Below are 14,231 nucleotides of genomic sequence, written 5' to 3'. Positions count from 1 at the left end.
TTGACGAAGATTGGGGCGGTAAATCGAAAATACCCATGTAGCTGTTGGAATATCGCGTGCAGACGATAATGGTGTAACACTTCAGTAAGACTTCGGCGTGAGCTCCTCACTTTCAAGTGAAACCCTTGGGAAGTCGGAGTAGTCATATCACTTTCAAAAACTAGTATGTAGACCACTTAGATTTCTATCCCGCAGCAGGCGACGAACAGGATACCTTACTTAGCATATAACAGAGTGAGGACGATGATGAAGCGCATTGCAACACTGGCATCTTCGCCCCTGTGTTACAAATCTTACAGGACCGTGTCATTCCCCTATCGTCCAGCGCTCCTACATTGCCTCCATACCACCTCCCCTCGAGTCGCCACTCCTCTGCCCATCACTGCCACTGGTCCTCCCCCAGCAGCTCCACAACCCGCAGCATCCCAATATGGCGAAAGAGTCGATCGACGGCGGCGGCAAGCTGAGCTGCTCAAGCGCGGACAAGACATGCGAGCTAGCCATATGAAGCCTGGGACCGCCATCAAAAAGCGATTTTGGAAAGATGTGAGTGTGCAGACGGATGCTGGTATGATTCAATCTCGGTGCCCTTAATTGCACCTGTGTCTCCTCTATCATGTCTACAGAAAATGCTTTGCTGACATGTCTAAATTCCTATAGAGGAAAACTATCTAGTCAACCTCGACACTCGCGCTCTTCGCAATCCTACGACCAAAAAGCCCATGAGCATTCCCCATTCAAAACCGTATCTCGCAACAGCGCTAGCTCTAGAATGGGACCTCCTTGTCTCCGCCCAGCAGGCTACCCGCTCCCACCTCATCCCACTGACCTCAATCAGCGCCCGCGCCCACGTCCTTGGCCTCGAAGATAGAGAGAACCAGCACGCCGCATCTTCTGGGTCAGGAATACGCTACGACATTGTGAATACGCTGCTACGATATCTCGATACTGATACACTACTTTGTTGGGCTCCTGCATCTACCCTAACGAATCCGTCGGATAAGGATGTCAGAGGGGAATCATTGAGAGACCTGCAAGTCCGGACTGCGACCCCGATCCTGTCATATCTTACGCAAAATGTATGGCCCGGTGTTGAGTTGAAACCTACACTTGACAACGGATCTATACTACCCACCTCACAGCCTGCAGCCACGCGCGCAGTCATAAAAGGATGGATGGCCGGTTTGCCAGCATGGGAGCTTGTGGGGCTCGAGAGAGCGGCATTAGCTGGCAAGAGTTTGTGCGTTGCAGCTCGATTGGTCTGCGAATGGAGCGAATATCTGAAGCTAGGAGACATGCAAGGAGAGGCAGCGGAAAGATTCGGCATCGAAGAGGCCGCCAAGGCGTGTAGTCAAGAGGTTATCTGGCAGACCGGGCGGTGGGGAGAGGTGGAAGATAGTCATGATGTGGACAAAGAGGATTTGAGACGACAGTTCGGGAGTGTAATACTGGTTGTGAGTGGGACGGGAAATACGACCCAACCATAGATGGTCTTGTCAACGTTCGAAGCATTGCATGGGCTCTGGTAAAACGAAGATGGTCTAGACTTGTGCGCGAAGAATTCGAGGATGCCATACCAATCCAGCGACAGCGCCCCGTAGGGCAACGTATTTCAGGCGGGCACGTCCATCTTTCGTGGACAACAACGTCCAAAGTTGCCGAGCTTCCACGGCTGCCTTTGCATAAAATGAAGGTTTCTGCTGGCAGACAAAATCCTCTCCGATCAAGCCGCTGTACCCTCCAATTTGAAAGATGGCACGCATTGTACTGGGCCATTTCCTCGACGGCTTTCTAAGGTTTGGCCGAGTGTTCTGTCGCTAGAAACAAGAGACTGGCTTTCGAACAATAGAAAGAGATGAAAGCTATCATTTATGATTGCATTTGCTACAATGATGGATCATACATCATTACGGCTAGCTGGAGTCTTCCTCTACAACTCCTGAGTAGGCGCGTTGCCCTCAGCAGCGCCACTACCGTACTCCCTAATGTGCTCCTTGCCCGCCCCCTTATCCGCCTCGAACTCCTTCACCTCAGGGCTGTCCATGTGCTTCATAACCTGATCTGCCTGCCATTTCTTGAAGCTGAAACCCAGACCTTCGTGTGAGTAGTCCTTGTCATTGGCCTGATCCTTGTGGTACTTGACCTGGATAAAGTCACTGTCGATGGTGGATGGGTCGAGAGATAGGGAGACGAGGGCGTTGATGGTGGCGGTTTTGGGGATGATTTTGAATGTCCATGACTATACCAGCGAGTCAGCATGACATTGCCAACAAATGGAGGAGAGGAGGACACCGACCTGCTCATTTCTGAATTGAATCAAACCAGGCTCATTTTTCACAATCTGATACTTCTCGGTCTTGCTATCCTTAAACAGCTTCGGCAGAGCAAACCACTGCCCCGCCATCTTGTACCGATCATTTGCATACACGAACTGATCGTCGTACACGCAATCAGATGTATACCGCTTGACCTTCTGGACGGTAGGCTTGCAGCTGTAGAGGTCGAGAATGTCGTCGACGAGAGCTTGGCGCTCTTTGGAGATGGGAAGGGATTTGGAGGGGTCTGGCGTATAGTCTTCCGAAGGGTGGGTTTGGCGGGGCTCGTAGTTCTCGCCAGGGGCGGAGGCGGGCAGGGAGGCGGATTCCATCTTGCTGTTTGCAGACATTGTGGAGGTGGTGGTGGTGAAGGGTCGCAAATTTGCGCGAGCTTGGTTGAGACAAGGGGTGAGGAGTTTTGAAGTGGGAAAGAAGGTACGCTGATGGATGCGGACGCAGGAGGGGAGCATAGGGTGATGGTCTGACGAAGAGATTCTGAAGTTTTGAATGGATTTATATCAAAATGGAGAGGTGAAATGAAATGCAGGATCACGAGTACGAGAATGAGGCTTTTGCCAAAGTGATGACGAAAGTAAATAATAGTCACTGACGTAGGAGATGGAACATCATGACAGGTCCCTGCAGTGAGAGCATGATTGCATACTAAAGAGTACGCATGTAACATTATGCTTCGTATTCGTAGTCACTGCTACAGTATCAATATTCAATAAATGCTGAGAGACGTGACGTACGAGTACGAGTAAGTTACAGTTAATACGGCCTGGGTCTCACGCCTAGCTTTCGTACATTGATCACGGGGCTCAGGGGCATGATATCTAATAATATTAATATTTTTTTTTTTTTTTTTTTTTTTTTTTTTTTTTTTTTTTTTTTTTTTTTTTTTTTTTTTTTTTTTAGAAGTGTAAATAACATATAAAAAAAAAATAATTTTTTTTTTTTTTTTTTTTTTTTTTTTTTTTTATCTTTTTTTTTTGTTTTTTTTTTTTTTTTTTTTTTTTTTTTTTTTTTTTTTTTTTTTGGGGGGGGGGGGGGGGAAGGGTGGGGGGGGTGGGGTTTTTTTTTATTTTTTTTTTTTTTTGGGGGGTGAGAGGGAAATATTTTTTTTTTAGCCCACCTTTTGGGGGGGGGAAAAAAAAAAATTTTTTTTTGTGGTGTTTTGGGGGGGGGGGTAATTTATTTAAAAAAAAAAATAATTAAAATTTAAAAACATATACTTAACATATGCCTTACCTACCTAATCTCTTAAATCTGTTAGAATTCCAGGTATGTCATGTGTAGAACGGACGGATTGATTCTCCAAAACCTCTCCGAGGCCAGGTCCTAAATACAGTACAAAATCAGGTGGCTGGAAAATATGGTGGCTGGGATACGCGGGGGCTACATTTCAACAAAATCCCCTTATTTCGAAACCTACCTTTGTTAACAACTCAGCTAAAAAAGCCTGGTTTCGGGGGTGTTTACGCTTGATAATAATAGCTAGACACCCCTATTGGACCTAAATAAGACCCGCGTGAGGGCTGCTGCTAATAACCTTATTCCGCGTTTACTTTAAATCATAGCATATGCCTAGTATATGCCTTGACCCCCTAAAGTGCCGATATTATTTTCGACCCGGCCCGAGTTCATCCGGGGTGAAACGGATACGTTCAGCATATGCTATGAGTTCATGTGGGGTGAAGTGAGCATATGCTGAAGCTTCACCCCTGCCGAACTTTTTTCACCCCTGCCGAGCTGTAACCCGGACTCGTGCTGTCCAGGAGTGAGTTACCTCGCTTAATAGCGCCGGGAGAGTTGACCAATCAAACTACTCAGTTCTCCGCGAAAATCGTAGTTTGATTGATTAACTCTCCCGGCGCTATTAAGCGAGGTAACTCACTTCTAGATAGTACGAGTATAGTTATAGAGTATTCTACTTAATACTACTATTAGCTATTATTTCTACTATTAATAACTATATCTCGCTTATTTAATAAGAAGATATAGAGACGTAAGATATTTAATCTCTTTCTTATTAGCCTTAGAAGATATAATAGAAGATATTCTAAAATAAGAAAATAGCTAGTAGTTTATAAGGCCTTTATAAAGAAACGCTATATGAAATTAAGAACTCTTATATCTAAATTCGACTAAGCGAGTAATATTCTTTTTTAATACTCTTATTATTCTACTATAACTTCTATATTCTACTATATCTATTTAATTACGAGAGCGCGAGATCTCTTCGATTAATTAAACTAAGAGATACTAGTAATACCTTCGAAGATAGATCTAGAGAGCTTTTTTCGCGTTATTAAGAAGGCTAGAAGATATTAAGAAGAGTAGAAGATATTAAGAAGAATATAAATATATAAAGAATCGTAATAGTAGTAATAATATTATTAATAAGTAGTAATAGTAATAGAATAATCTTATTTAACTACTAGATCTATAGAATCTAATTAAAAACTACGACTAAAAAAACTATTAAATTAAAAAAAGGTACTTCGAAGTCTTATTATTTTTAGACGTAATACTTTTAAATTTTTAGACTTTTAGTAATCTACTATCGAAATGTAATAATAAATTATTAAAAGTCTAAAAATCTAAAAGTATTACGCGGAAAAAAAGTAGTCTAAAACTCTCTAATATTAATTTAAGTATATATATAATATAAATCTAATATATAATAAGATATATAAAGTTACGTAAAGATTAAAGATTAAAAGATTATAAGAATTAAAGTATAGTTACTCGTATATATTCGAAAGTATCTAATATTTAATAATATTAAATAAAATTCGATAAGTTCGACGTAATATTAAAATAAAACTATTATTTTTAATTTTACTATATATCTATTTAAATAAGATATTATACTTTATTAAGACTCTATAATATAATAGAATATTATAAAGAATAATTTACTTATTTATAACTAGTTATTAATTTCGTTAATAAATAAATTTAATTTTTTTTAATTATTTAAAAATTATAGAATTAATTAATTATAAATTAATTTATTTAAATTAATATATATAGTAGAATAAGATAGAGCTAAGCTTGAAAATCTTAAATTTATATATATAGTTAATTATTAATTTATTAGATTTACGCTCTTTAATTAGATCGACTAACTTATCGCGGATAAATAAATTAGCGTTCGCAATTATTAAAAATCTCTTTCTCTACTTTTAACCCTTTAATAACTTTACTATTTTCTATGAAAATTTTAAGATTATTTTTTTAAATTATAAAGCGTAGATTGCGCTTTTGAACGTATTAAGAATTTCGAAATTTGATCTTATAATTATCAAAAGGCAAGGTATTCAAATATCGCTCACCAAAGATCACATCAAAGACCGCTCACTAAAGATCGCTTATTAAAGACTACTTACCACTTTACTCGATAGCCCTAATTAAAAAAAAACGATTACGAATTTAATTTATAGATCTTTACTCGTTCTTATATAATAAATACTAGTTTCTCTAAATTATTTATAATCTAATAAGTTTAGATTTATAAATTAAATTTATAATCTATTTTTTTAATTAGAACTATTATTAAGAAATAGTTTTTAATATTATATAATATTAATATAGTATAGAGTTATTTTATTAATCTATATAGTTTATAGATATATATATATAAAGAGAGACGCGTTAAGATTTAATTAGAAAGATATATCGAATATAGAGAATTAATTTATAATAATTATTTATAAATAATAGAGAAAGGCTATATTCTTATAGTAAGAAGTATTAAAATATTAAAAAGAAATAGAGATAACGTATTAATTAATAATATAAATTCTATAATATCTTTTATCGTAGTAAAATCTTTCGAATAATAAAATAGCTATAGACATCGAACGATTTTAATTCGTTTAAATATATATTATTTAATATTTCTTCTATAGAGACTTAATTAGCTATAATTATTATAGTAAATTCTTTTCTTATAATATTATTATAGTAATATATTATATTAATATAATAAGAATAATAGACTAAATTATAATAATATTCTTCGCTTATTAAATAATAATTTAATATAGAATTATAGAGAGTATATAATATAAGATCTTAAAGAGCTAAGTCGTATTCTTAACGATAATAATCTTATTATTACTTAATTTCTCTATAGTATTCTTTATAGTATTCTTCGTAATATTCTTTATATTTATCTATTATAATTTCTTATCTTACTTCTTCTTTTATAGAGTATTAAATTAAGTAACTAGCTAAGTAATTAATTAAGTAAATTAGCTATTAAACTCGCTTACGACCTCGATTATTAATAATAATAAAATTATTAAAAAGCGATTTAGAAGCGTTAATAGAGACTTTAAAAGAGAGATAAAAGAAATATATATATCTAAAGCGTTTAGTAATATTTTCGCGAGGGGTATCGAGGATAATTATATTTATATTAGTAAAATTAATAGAATTAGTAAAGTAATAAAAGAATAATAATTATATAAATAAATAAAGGAAATATTATTTAATTTACTAATAATAGACTAAACTTTATAATTTTTACATCTTTAGAAAACGTAAATTAAGTTTTATAATTTACGAAATTATAAAGTAATAGTATTTATAGAAAACTAATTATTTTAGAATATAAAATTTCTATATATAAATTTTTAATAAGAGAGCTTAAAAGGGCTAGCGAGCTAATTTAGTCGATTTAATTAAAGAGTATAATAACTCTAAATTTATAATTAGCTATATATATAAATTTAAAATTCTTAAGCTTAACTTTATCTTATTCTTTTATATATACTAATATTTAATTTTTATTAATTTTTATTATATTCTAACGCGATTATTATTAATAATAAATTTTTAAATATATTAAAATCGATATAGATATAATATTAATATAGATATACTAGATCTTAATAAATAATATATTAAAAAAGATATCGAGTTACTTACTCGACTATAAAACTCGATATAGAATTTAAATTTAATTAATATATAGATTAAATAATTAATAACTTATCTTTTTACTTATTAACTACTATAATAATATATTTAATAGATATCGTAGATTCTATTAAAAGATTTAATATAAGACGAGATTAATAGAGTTCGATTAAAAGCTATAAATCTTAAAGTATTATTATTAATTATTAAGAAATTATTATAATTTAATTTATTAATATATATAAGTAAAGGCCTATAAATTAAATTTATAGAGTTAAAATTTTCTAAGTTAAATCGAATTTTAGTCTTAATTCTAAGTTAAATCGAACTCTAATCGCTTACTATATATTTTTAATCTACTTTTACTACTATAAAATTAATTTAATCTATATAATATATAAATATATATATACGAAGAGAGACGCGCTAAAGTTTAATTAGAAAGGTATATTAAGTATAAAGAATTAATTTATAATAATTATCTATAAAAATAGAGAAAGACTATATTCTTATAATAAGAAGTATCGAAATATTAAAAAGTAATAAAGATAACGTGTTAATTAGTGATATAAATCTTATAATATCTTTTATTATAGTAAAATTTTTCGAATAATAAAATAGCTATAGATATCGAACGATTTTAATTTATTTAAATATATATTAAAGAGTATATAACGTGAGATATTAAAGAGCTAAGTCGTATTCTTAATACTAAGAGTCTTATTATCGCTTAATTTCTTCGTAATATTCTTTATAGTATTCTTCGTAATATTCTCCGCATTTATCTATTATAGTTTCTTCTCTTACTTTTTAATATAATAAAGATAATAGACTAAGTTATAGTAGTATTCTTCGCTTATTAAGTAATAATTTAATATGAAATCGTAGAGAGTATATAACGTGGGATCTTGAAGAGCTAAGTCGTATTCTTAATACTAAGAGTCTTATTATCGCTTAATTTCTTTATAATATTCTCTATAGTATTCTTCGTAATATTCTCCATATTTATCTATTATAGTTTCTTCTTTTACTTCTTAATATAGTAGAGATAATAAGCTAAGTTATAGTAATATTCTTCGCTTACTAAGTAATAATTTAATATAAAATCGTAGAGAGTATATAATATGAAATCTTAGAGAGTTAAGTCGTATTCTTAATACTAGAGAGTCTTATTACCGCTTAGTTTCTTCGATAATATTCTCTATAGTATTCTCTATAGTATTCTTTATATTTATCTATTATAGTTTCTTCTCTTACTTCTTAATATAGTAGAAATAATAAATTAAGTTATAGTAGTATTCTTCGCTTATTAAGTAATAATTTAATATAAGATCGTAGAGAGTATATAACGTGAAATCTTAAAGAGCTAAGTCGTATTCTTAATATTAAAGATCTTATTACCGCTTAATTTCTCCGTAGTATTCTCCGCATTTATCTATTATAGTTTCTTCTCTTACTTCTTCTCTTATAGAGTATTAAATTAAGTAACTAACTAAGTAATTAACTAAGTAAATAATTAATATAACGTGAGATCTTAGAGAGCTAAGCCGTATTCTTAATAATAATAATCTTATTACCGCTTAGTTTCTCCGTAGTATTCTCCGCATTTATCTATTATAGTTTCTTCTCTTACTTTTTCTTTTATAGAGTATTAGATTAAGTAACTAGCTAAGTAATTAATTAAGTAAATAATTAAGTAACTAATTAACGATCTAATTAAGTAAATTACTAAGCTAATAAAATAAATAGTATTAATTAAGTAGTTAATTAAGTCGTATATAGAGGAGAATAATAGCTATAAATTCGTTCGAGCTCTTTTTAAGAGTCTTTTAACGCGTTTATAAGTAGTAGTAAATAGCTATTAAACTCGCTTACGGTCTTAATTACTAGTAATAAAAACGTTAATAAGAGATCTAAAAAACGAATAAAAGAAATACGTATTTTAGATATTTAGTAATATTTAAGCACGACGAATTTATTTATAATTAATAAATTAATAGAATTATAGAAGAAGAATAATTATATAAATAGATAAAAGAATTATTATTCGAACTTAAACGCGTTTAATATAATTATTATAACTATTATATTTAAATATTTATTTAATTTACGAATAATAAGTTAAACTTTATATTTTTATAGCGTTAGAAAAGCGTATACTAAGCTCTATAATTTATGAAATTATAAAGAAATAATATTCGTAGAGAGCTAGTTATTTTAGAGTATAAAACTTTTATATATAAATTTTTAATAAGAAAACTCGAAAGGGCTAGCGAGCTAACTTAGTTAGTCTAGCTAAAAGACGTAATAACTCTAAATTTATAATTAACTATATATATAAATTTAAGATTTTTAAACTTAACTCTATCTTATTCTTTTATATTAGTATATATAATAGAATAAGATAGAGCTAAACTAGAAAACCTTAAATTTGTATATATAGCCAATTATTAATTCGTTAGATTTACGCTTTTTGATTAGATATCGCGAGTAAATAAATTAGCGTTTATAATTATTAAAAATCTATATATAGAAATCTTATACTCTAAAATAACGAGCTTTCTAAGAATACTATTTCTTTATAATTTAATAAATTATAGAGCTTAGTGTGCGCTTTCTAACGCTATAAAAATATTAAAGTTTAACTTACTATTAATAGATTAAACTAATATTTAAATATCGTAGTTATATTAAATACATTCGAGATAAAATTAAATAATAATCCTTCTATCTATTTATATAATTATTATTTCTTTATTACTCTACTAATTCTATTAATTTTATTAATATAAATATATTTATTCTCTCTATTTCTCGCTCTTATATTACTAGATCTATAAGATATATATATCTTATTTACTCGCCTCTTAGAGCCTCTATTAACGCCTCTAAATTATTTCTTAATAAATTCGCTACTATTAATAATTAAGACTATAAGCGAGTTTAATAGCTATCTATTACTAGTTATAAATATATTAAAAGACTCTTTAAAAGAGTTTAAATAAATATATTCTCTTTTATATACTCCTTTTAAGCTAGCGATAATATCTTTTAATCTAGCGATACTATTTTTTAAGACGCATTTTTCTTCTCTATTTATTCTTTATTACTCTATTTTAAAGTCTCTTAACGCGTATTAAATTCTAAATAAGAAGAAACTCTTAAATAAAAGGAAAACGCTATTGAAGACTCTCTATTATAAGATCTATTAGTAGACTTCTTTAATAACGACTTTTTCGATAGCCTACGTTTTTTTAGTCTATCTTTTAATCTTTATTTAAATTTTATTTAGTCTTTAATAAAGCTCGCTAGTTATATCACGCGTTATTTATATATTATAAAGCTTATATAATATAATTTAGATTTTATAAATTAGATTTATAATAGCTACGATATAGCGTTATAAAAAGATAAAATAGTTAAATAATACTATAATAGCGAAAAGACTAAAGTTAATATATCTAAAATAGATATTAATTAAGAAGTAAATAATATAGAATAGGGCTATAAGGGCGTTAAAACGAGTATAAATAATTTAATTAATCTTAGCGAGTATACTATTAATTAAATCCTCTATTCTTTAATATTAGAAATCTTAAATTTTATTAATAATTATAAAGAATTCTATTATTATAGCGTTTAATATAATAATATAACCTCTATAGTCTTATAGTAGATTATTATTAATTATTTAATCGCCCTCTATATATATAAAATCTAGAAAGCGATTACTACTTATATATCTGCCTTAGCGCTTTTAGAGAGCGAAAAATCGATTTTTAGCTAAATCTATATTATAAATAGTATCTAAGATTAGTCTATAATACGATATAATTTTCTTTTAATTACGTTTTTTATATTGACTTTACTAGATATAGCTACTATAAATATATTAATTAGATACTTTATCGTAAAATAGCTATAATTCTTAGAAGTATTAATTCATATATTATTACTCTTAAATTAATATTCGAAAAGTTAAAGATTAATCTAGATATATAAGGCTATAAGCTATTTTATAAGAATTTATAATATTATAATTTACGTATTTATAATTATTCTATTTTAGATAAAATCGCTATCGCTTAAGAGAGTAATATAAATAATTTATTAAATCTATTTAAGGCTAAGAATATCTTAATAGAGGCTTAAAGTAGTAAGAGATTTAGTATTCTATATTAATATCTAATTTATATACTCTTACACTATTTTATTATCTTCTTATTTAATAAATAATTATAATATAATAATATATCTAATATAGACATTATACTAGATAAGAGTCTTTTTATCTATTAACATAGTAATAATGAAATCGCTCTACGAGTTAATGAAATTATTAGTCGAGATAACTCTATATAAGTAACACTTATCTTATATTATAGATCTATATTATTTATTTCTTCTATTTTATCGATCGCTAACTTCTTATAGATATATAATATAGATTCATTTTAGTAAGTTTAATCGCTTTCTTTACTACGATAGATTACTATAGTATTTTATCTACGATATCTATATAGCTATTAAAAGTAATAAACTCTATTAGCTAAAGATAAATTAGAAGATTATTTAAGTCGATATCTATTAAGTAGTTATTGATATTTATATCAATAAAGCTATTATAGATAATTAGATTAATAAATAATATATTATTCTCTCTTTCTTCTATTAAGAAGATCTATGATTTATAAAATAACTCTATTAAGATATTATTATCTTATTTATTAAGTTTAATTAATTAAATCTCTTTATAACTTTTACTTATAACTTAAAATAAATCGAGATTATTAAAAATCTTTTATTCGGCGAACGCGTTATTAATTAGTTTAATTTAATTACTAGAGTATTTAGATTAAAGCTAAAGACTTTTATAAATAATATTTTAAAGGGGAAGGTACTAGATATGCTTTTATTCTTTTTACCCCCTATTGTAGTATAGTAGCTCTCTCTTATTTTATTTAGTAGAGTAGCTTCTTAGATAATATATTAGTTAGATAATTAGTGTAGGTTATAGTCTTTAAGAGTACTTTTAATATGATTTAGCTTATTATATACCGTAATTCCTATTAGTTAGCCTTACGATATCGTTTAATTTTTTTTTCACCTCTATAAGGGCGAAGTATGATTGGTTGAAATGTTGATTAGTCTTAATTCTAACTAACTTTACGGGTAATAGATCGAGTTCCGGCCTATGTCTATACTATTGAATTTTAAAAACGAGGCTTATCATATGTCTATATTCTTATTATTTTACACTTTAAAGATCGATTCTTTAGCGTTATTGAGGTCGACGTCGCTATTAATATTAAGATTTCTAATTAGAGTTTATTTCTTAATCTCTATATAATCGTTATTAGATATATACTTTATAGAAATTATAATTAATATACTACTAGTAGAATAGATATTATTTTATCTTATTAAAACTTAGATAAAAATATATATAATAAGCGATTTCCGAAGGACTTTAGCGATTATATCGTTTTTAAATTAGATTTTAAATATTTTATATATTATTAACGTAAATCTATTAAGATATTAGATAATGAATTTAAATAGAATTACTAGATAATATTCTATAGTCTCTATTTATTAATTAAGTATAATATTTATATTAATATAAAAATCTATATTAATATTAAAGTCTATAAATATATCTTTAAGTATATTTATAAGAGTAGTGATTAGATTAATCTTTAAATAGAGTGTAAGAGTAATATAGATTAGAACGATATAGGGCTAGATTAGATAAATAAGATTTAAAAGTATTAAAACGCACGGTAAATAGGCTCTACGAAAGTCTATTAAAGGATTTTTGACTTTAAATTATATAATTATAATTCTTCTATCGAATAGTTATCTATTTATCTCTTAAATTAATAGAGTATAATATTTAATAATAATAATAATCTATTTTATATGATTGATATAGAATATAAATGTTAGATTAAGTTAATAGTCTTTTTTTAGCTAAATTAATTACGTCGATAGGGAAGATAAGTAGAAGATCTTTTCTATATCGATTTATCGGTGTAATATATCTAGAAAAAGAATAAGCGAGGTATATTTAAATAGAGTTTACGTTAGAGGCGTAGAGGTATTATTATAAGAATATATTATATTAATTCGAACGCTGGGGAGCTCTTCTATCTACGGTATCTTCTTTTAAATATATCGAACTCTATATTCTTCGAAGACTTACGTATGATAAATGATAATATTTTTTCTTTTTATTATAATGTCTATATAGCGAGAGGCTTACTTTATAATAACGCTAAATAAAATTAAGTATTGAATAAAGTAGCGGCCTAAAAGGGAGAATACTACTTATGGGTTTTTTTTATAATAATTCTACTATAATATAAGCTCGATAATTCTTTAAATCTATGAAATAATTATAAATTGAGATATATGAGTAATTTCTTTTTTATTAAATAGAAATACTTTAAGCGTAGTATGAATAGCTTATCGCGCTAACGGTGGTATTGAAATATTACGACTTTTTTTAATATAATATTTCTTTTTTTATATATTAAAACTTTTCGCGTTAGGTGTATTTTTCCTTAGTAATATCTTTAATGAGTTAAAGTATTTTAAGTTATAGAATAAGAAGATTACCGCGCTAACGGTGGTTTTAAAATATCGCGATTTTTTTTAATATACTATTCTTTTTTTAGCTACCAAAACTTTTCGCGCTAGATATATTTTTTCTTTTTTTACTCATAAATAATTTAATTCTTTATTTATATTTTACGTATATTTCTTAACTAATACTTATTATTCTTTATTTAGATTATTTAATAATCTTATTTATATTCTTTAAACTTAGTATTATACTCTTTTTTTATTAAATAATATATAATATAAGTAGATCGTCGTTAAAGACTTCTATCTTTATTTGATTTAAATTCGCTTAGAGAAAAATAATATTAGCTCTATAAAGAATATTAGTCTTATTATTAGCTTTAATTTACTCGTAAT

General features: G+C 28.3%; 3 protein-coding genes across 3 annotated transcripts; 1 reads left to right on the top strand and 2 right to left on the bottom strand.

Moving 5' to 3' along the window:
• Positions 1 to 243: 243 nt before the first annotated feature.
• Positions 244 to 1,487, top strand: HO173_003435 (uncharacterized protein; the record flags this gene model as incomplete). Its single annotated transcript, XM_037305361.1, has 2 exons — positions 244 to 568; positions 661 to 1,487. The coding sequence occupies 2 exons, from the start codon at positions 244 to 246 to the stop codon at positions 1,485 to 1,487; spliced, it is 1,152 nt and encodes a 383-aa protein (XP_037167769.1).
• Positions 1,488 to 1,541: 54 nt separating this feature from the next.
• Positions 1,542 to 1,763, bottom strand: HO173_003434 (uncharacterized protein; the record flags this gene model as incomplete). Its single annotated transcript, XM_037305360.1, has 1 exon — positions 1,542 to 1,763. The coding sequence occupies one exon, from the start codon at positions 1,761 to 1,763 to the stop codon at positions 1,542 to 1,544; it is 222 nt and encodes a 73-aa protein (XP_037167768.1).
• A 167-nt stretch (positions 1,764 to 1,930) lies between these two features.
• On the bottom strand, positions 1,931 to 2,665 carry HO173_003433 (uncharacterized protein; the record flags this gene model as incomplete). Its single annotated transcript, XM_037305359.1, has 2 exons — positions 1,931 to 2,239; positions 2,297 to 2,665. The coding sequence occupies 2 exons, from the start codon at positions 2,663 to 2,665 to the stop codon at positions 1,931 to 1,933; spliced, it is 678 nt and encodes a 225-aa protein (XP_037167767.1).
• Between the last annotated feature and the right edge of the window lie 11,566 nt (positions 2,666 to 14,231).

This window comes from Letharia columbiana (genome assembly GCF_014066305.1).
Source record: "Letharia columbiana isolate WasteWater2 chromosome Unknown Sc0000008_s0, whole genome shotgun sequence".
Classification (NCBI taxonomy): Eukaryota; Fungi; Ascomycota; class Lecanoromycetes; order Lecanorales; family Parmeliaceae; genus Letharia; species Letharia columbiana.
The sequence above is the reverse complement of the archived record's forward strand: the minus strand, read 5'-3'. Positions and strand labels throughout refer to the sequence as shown.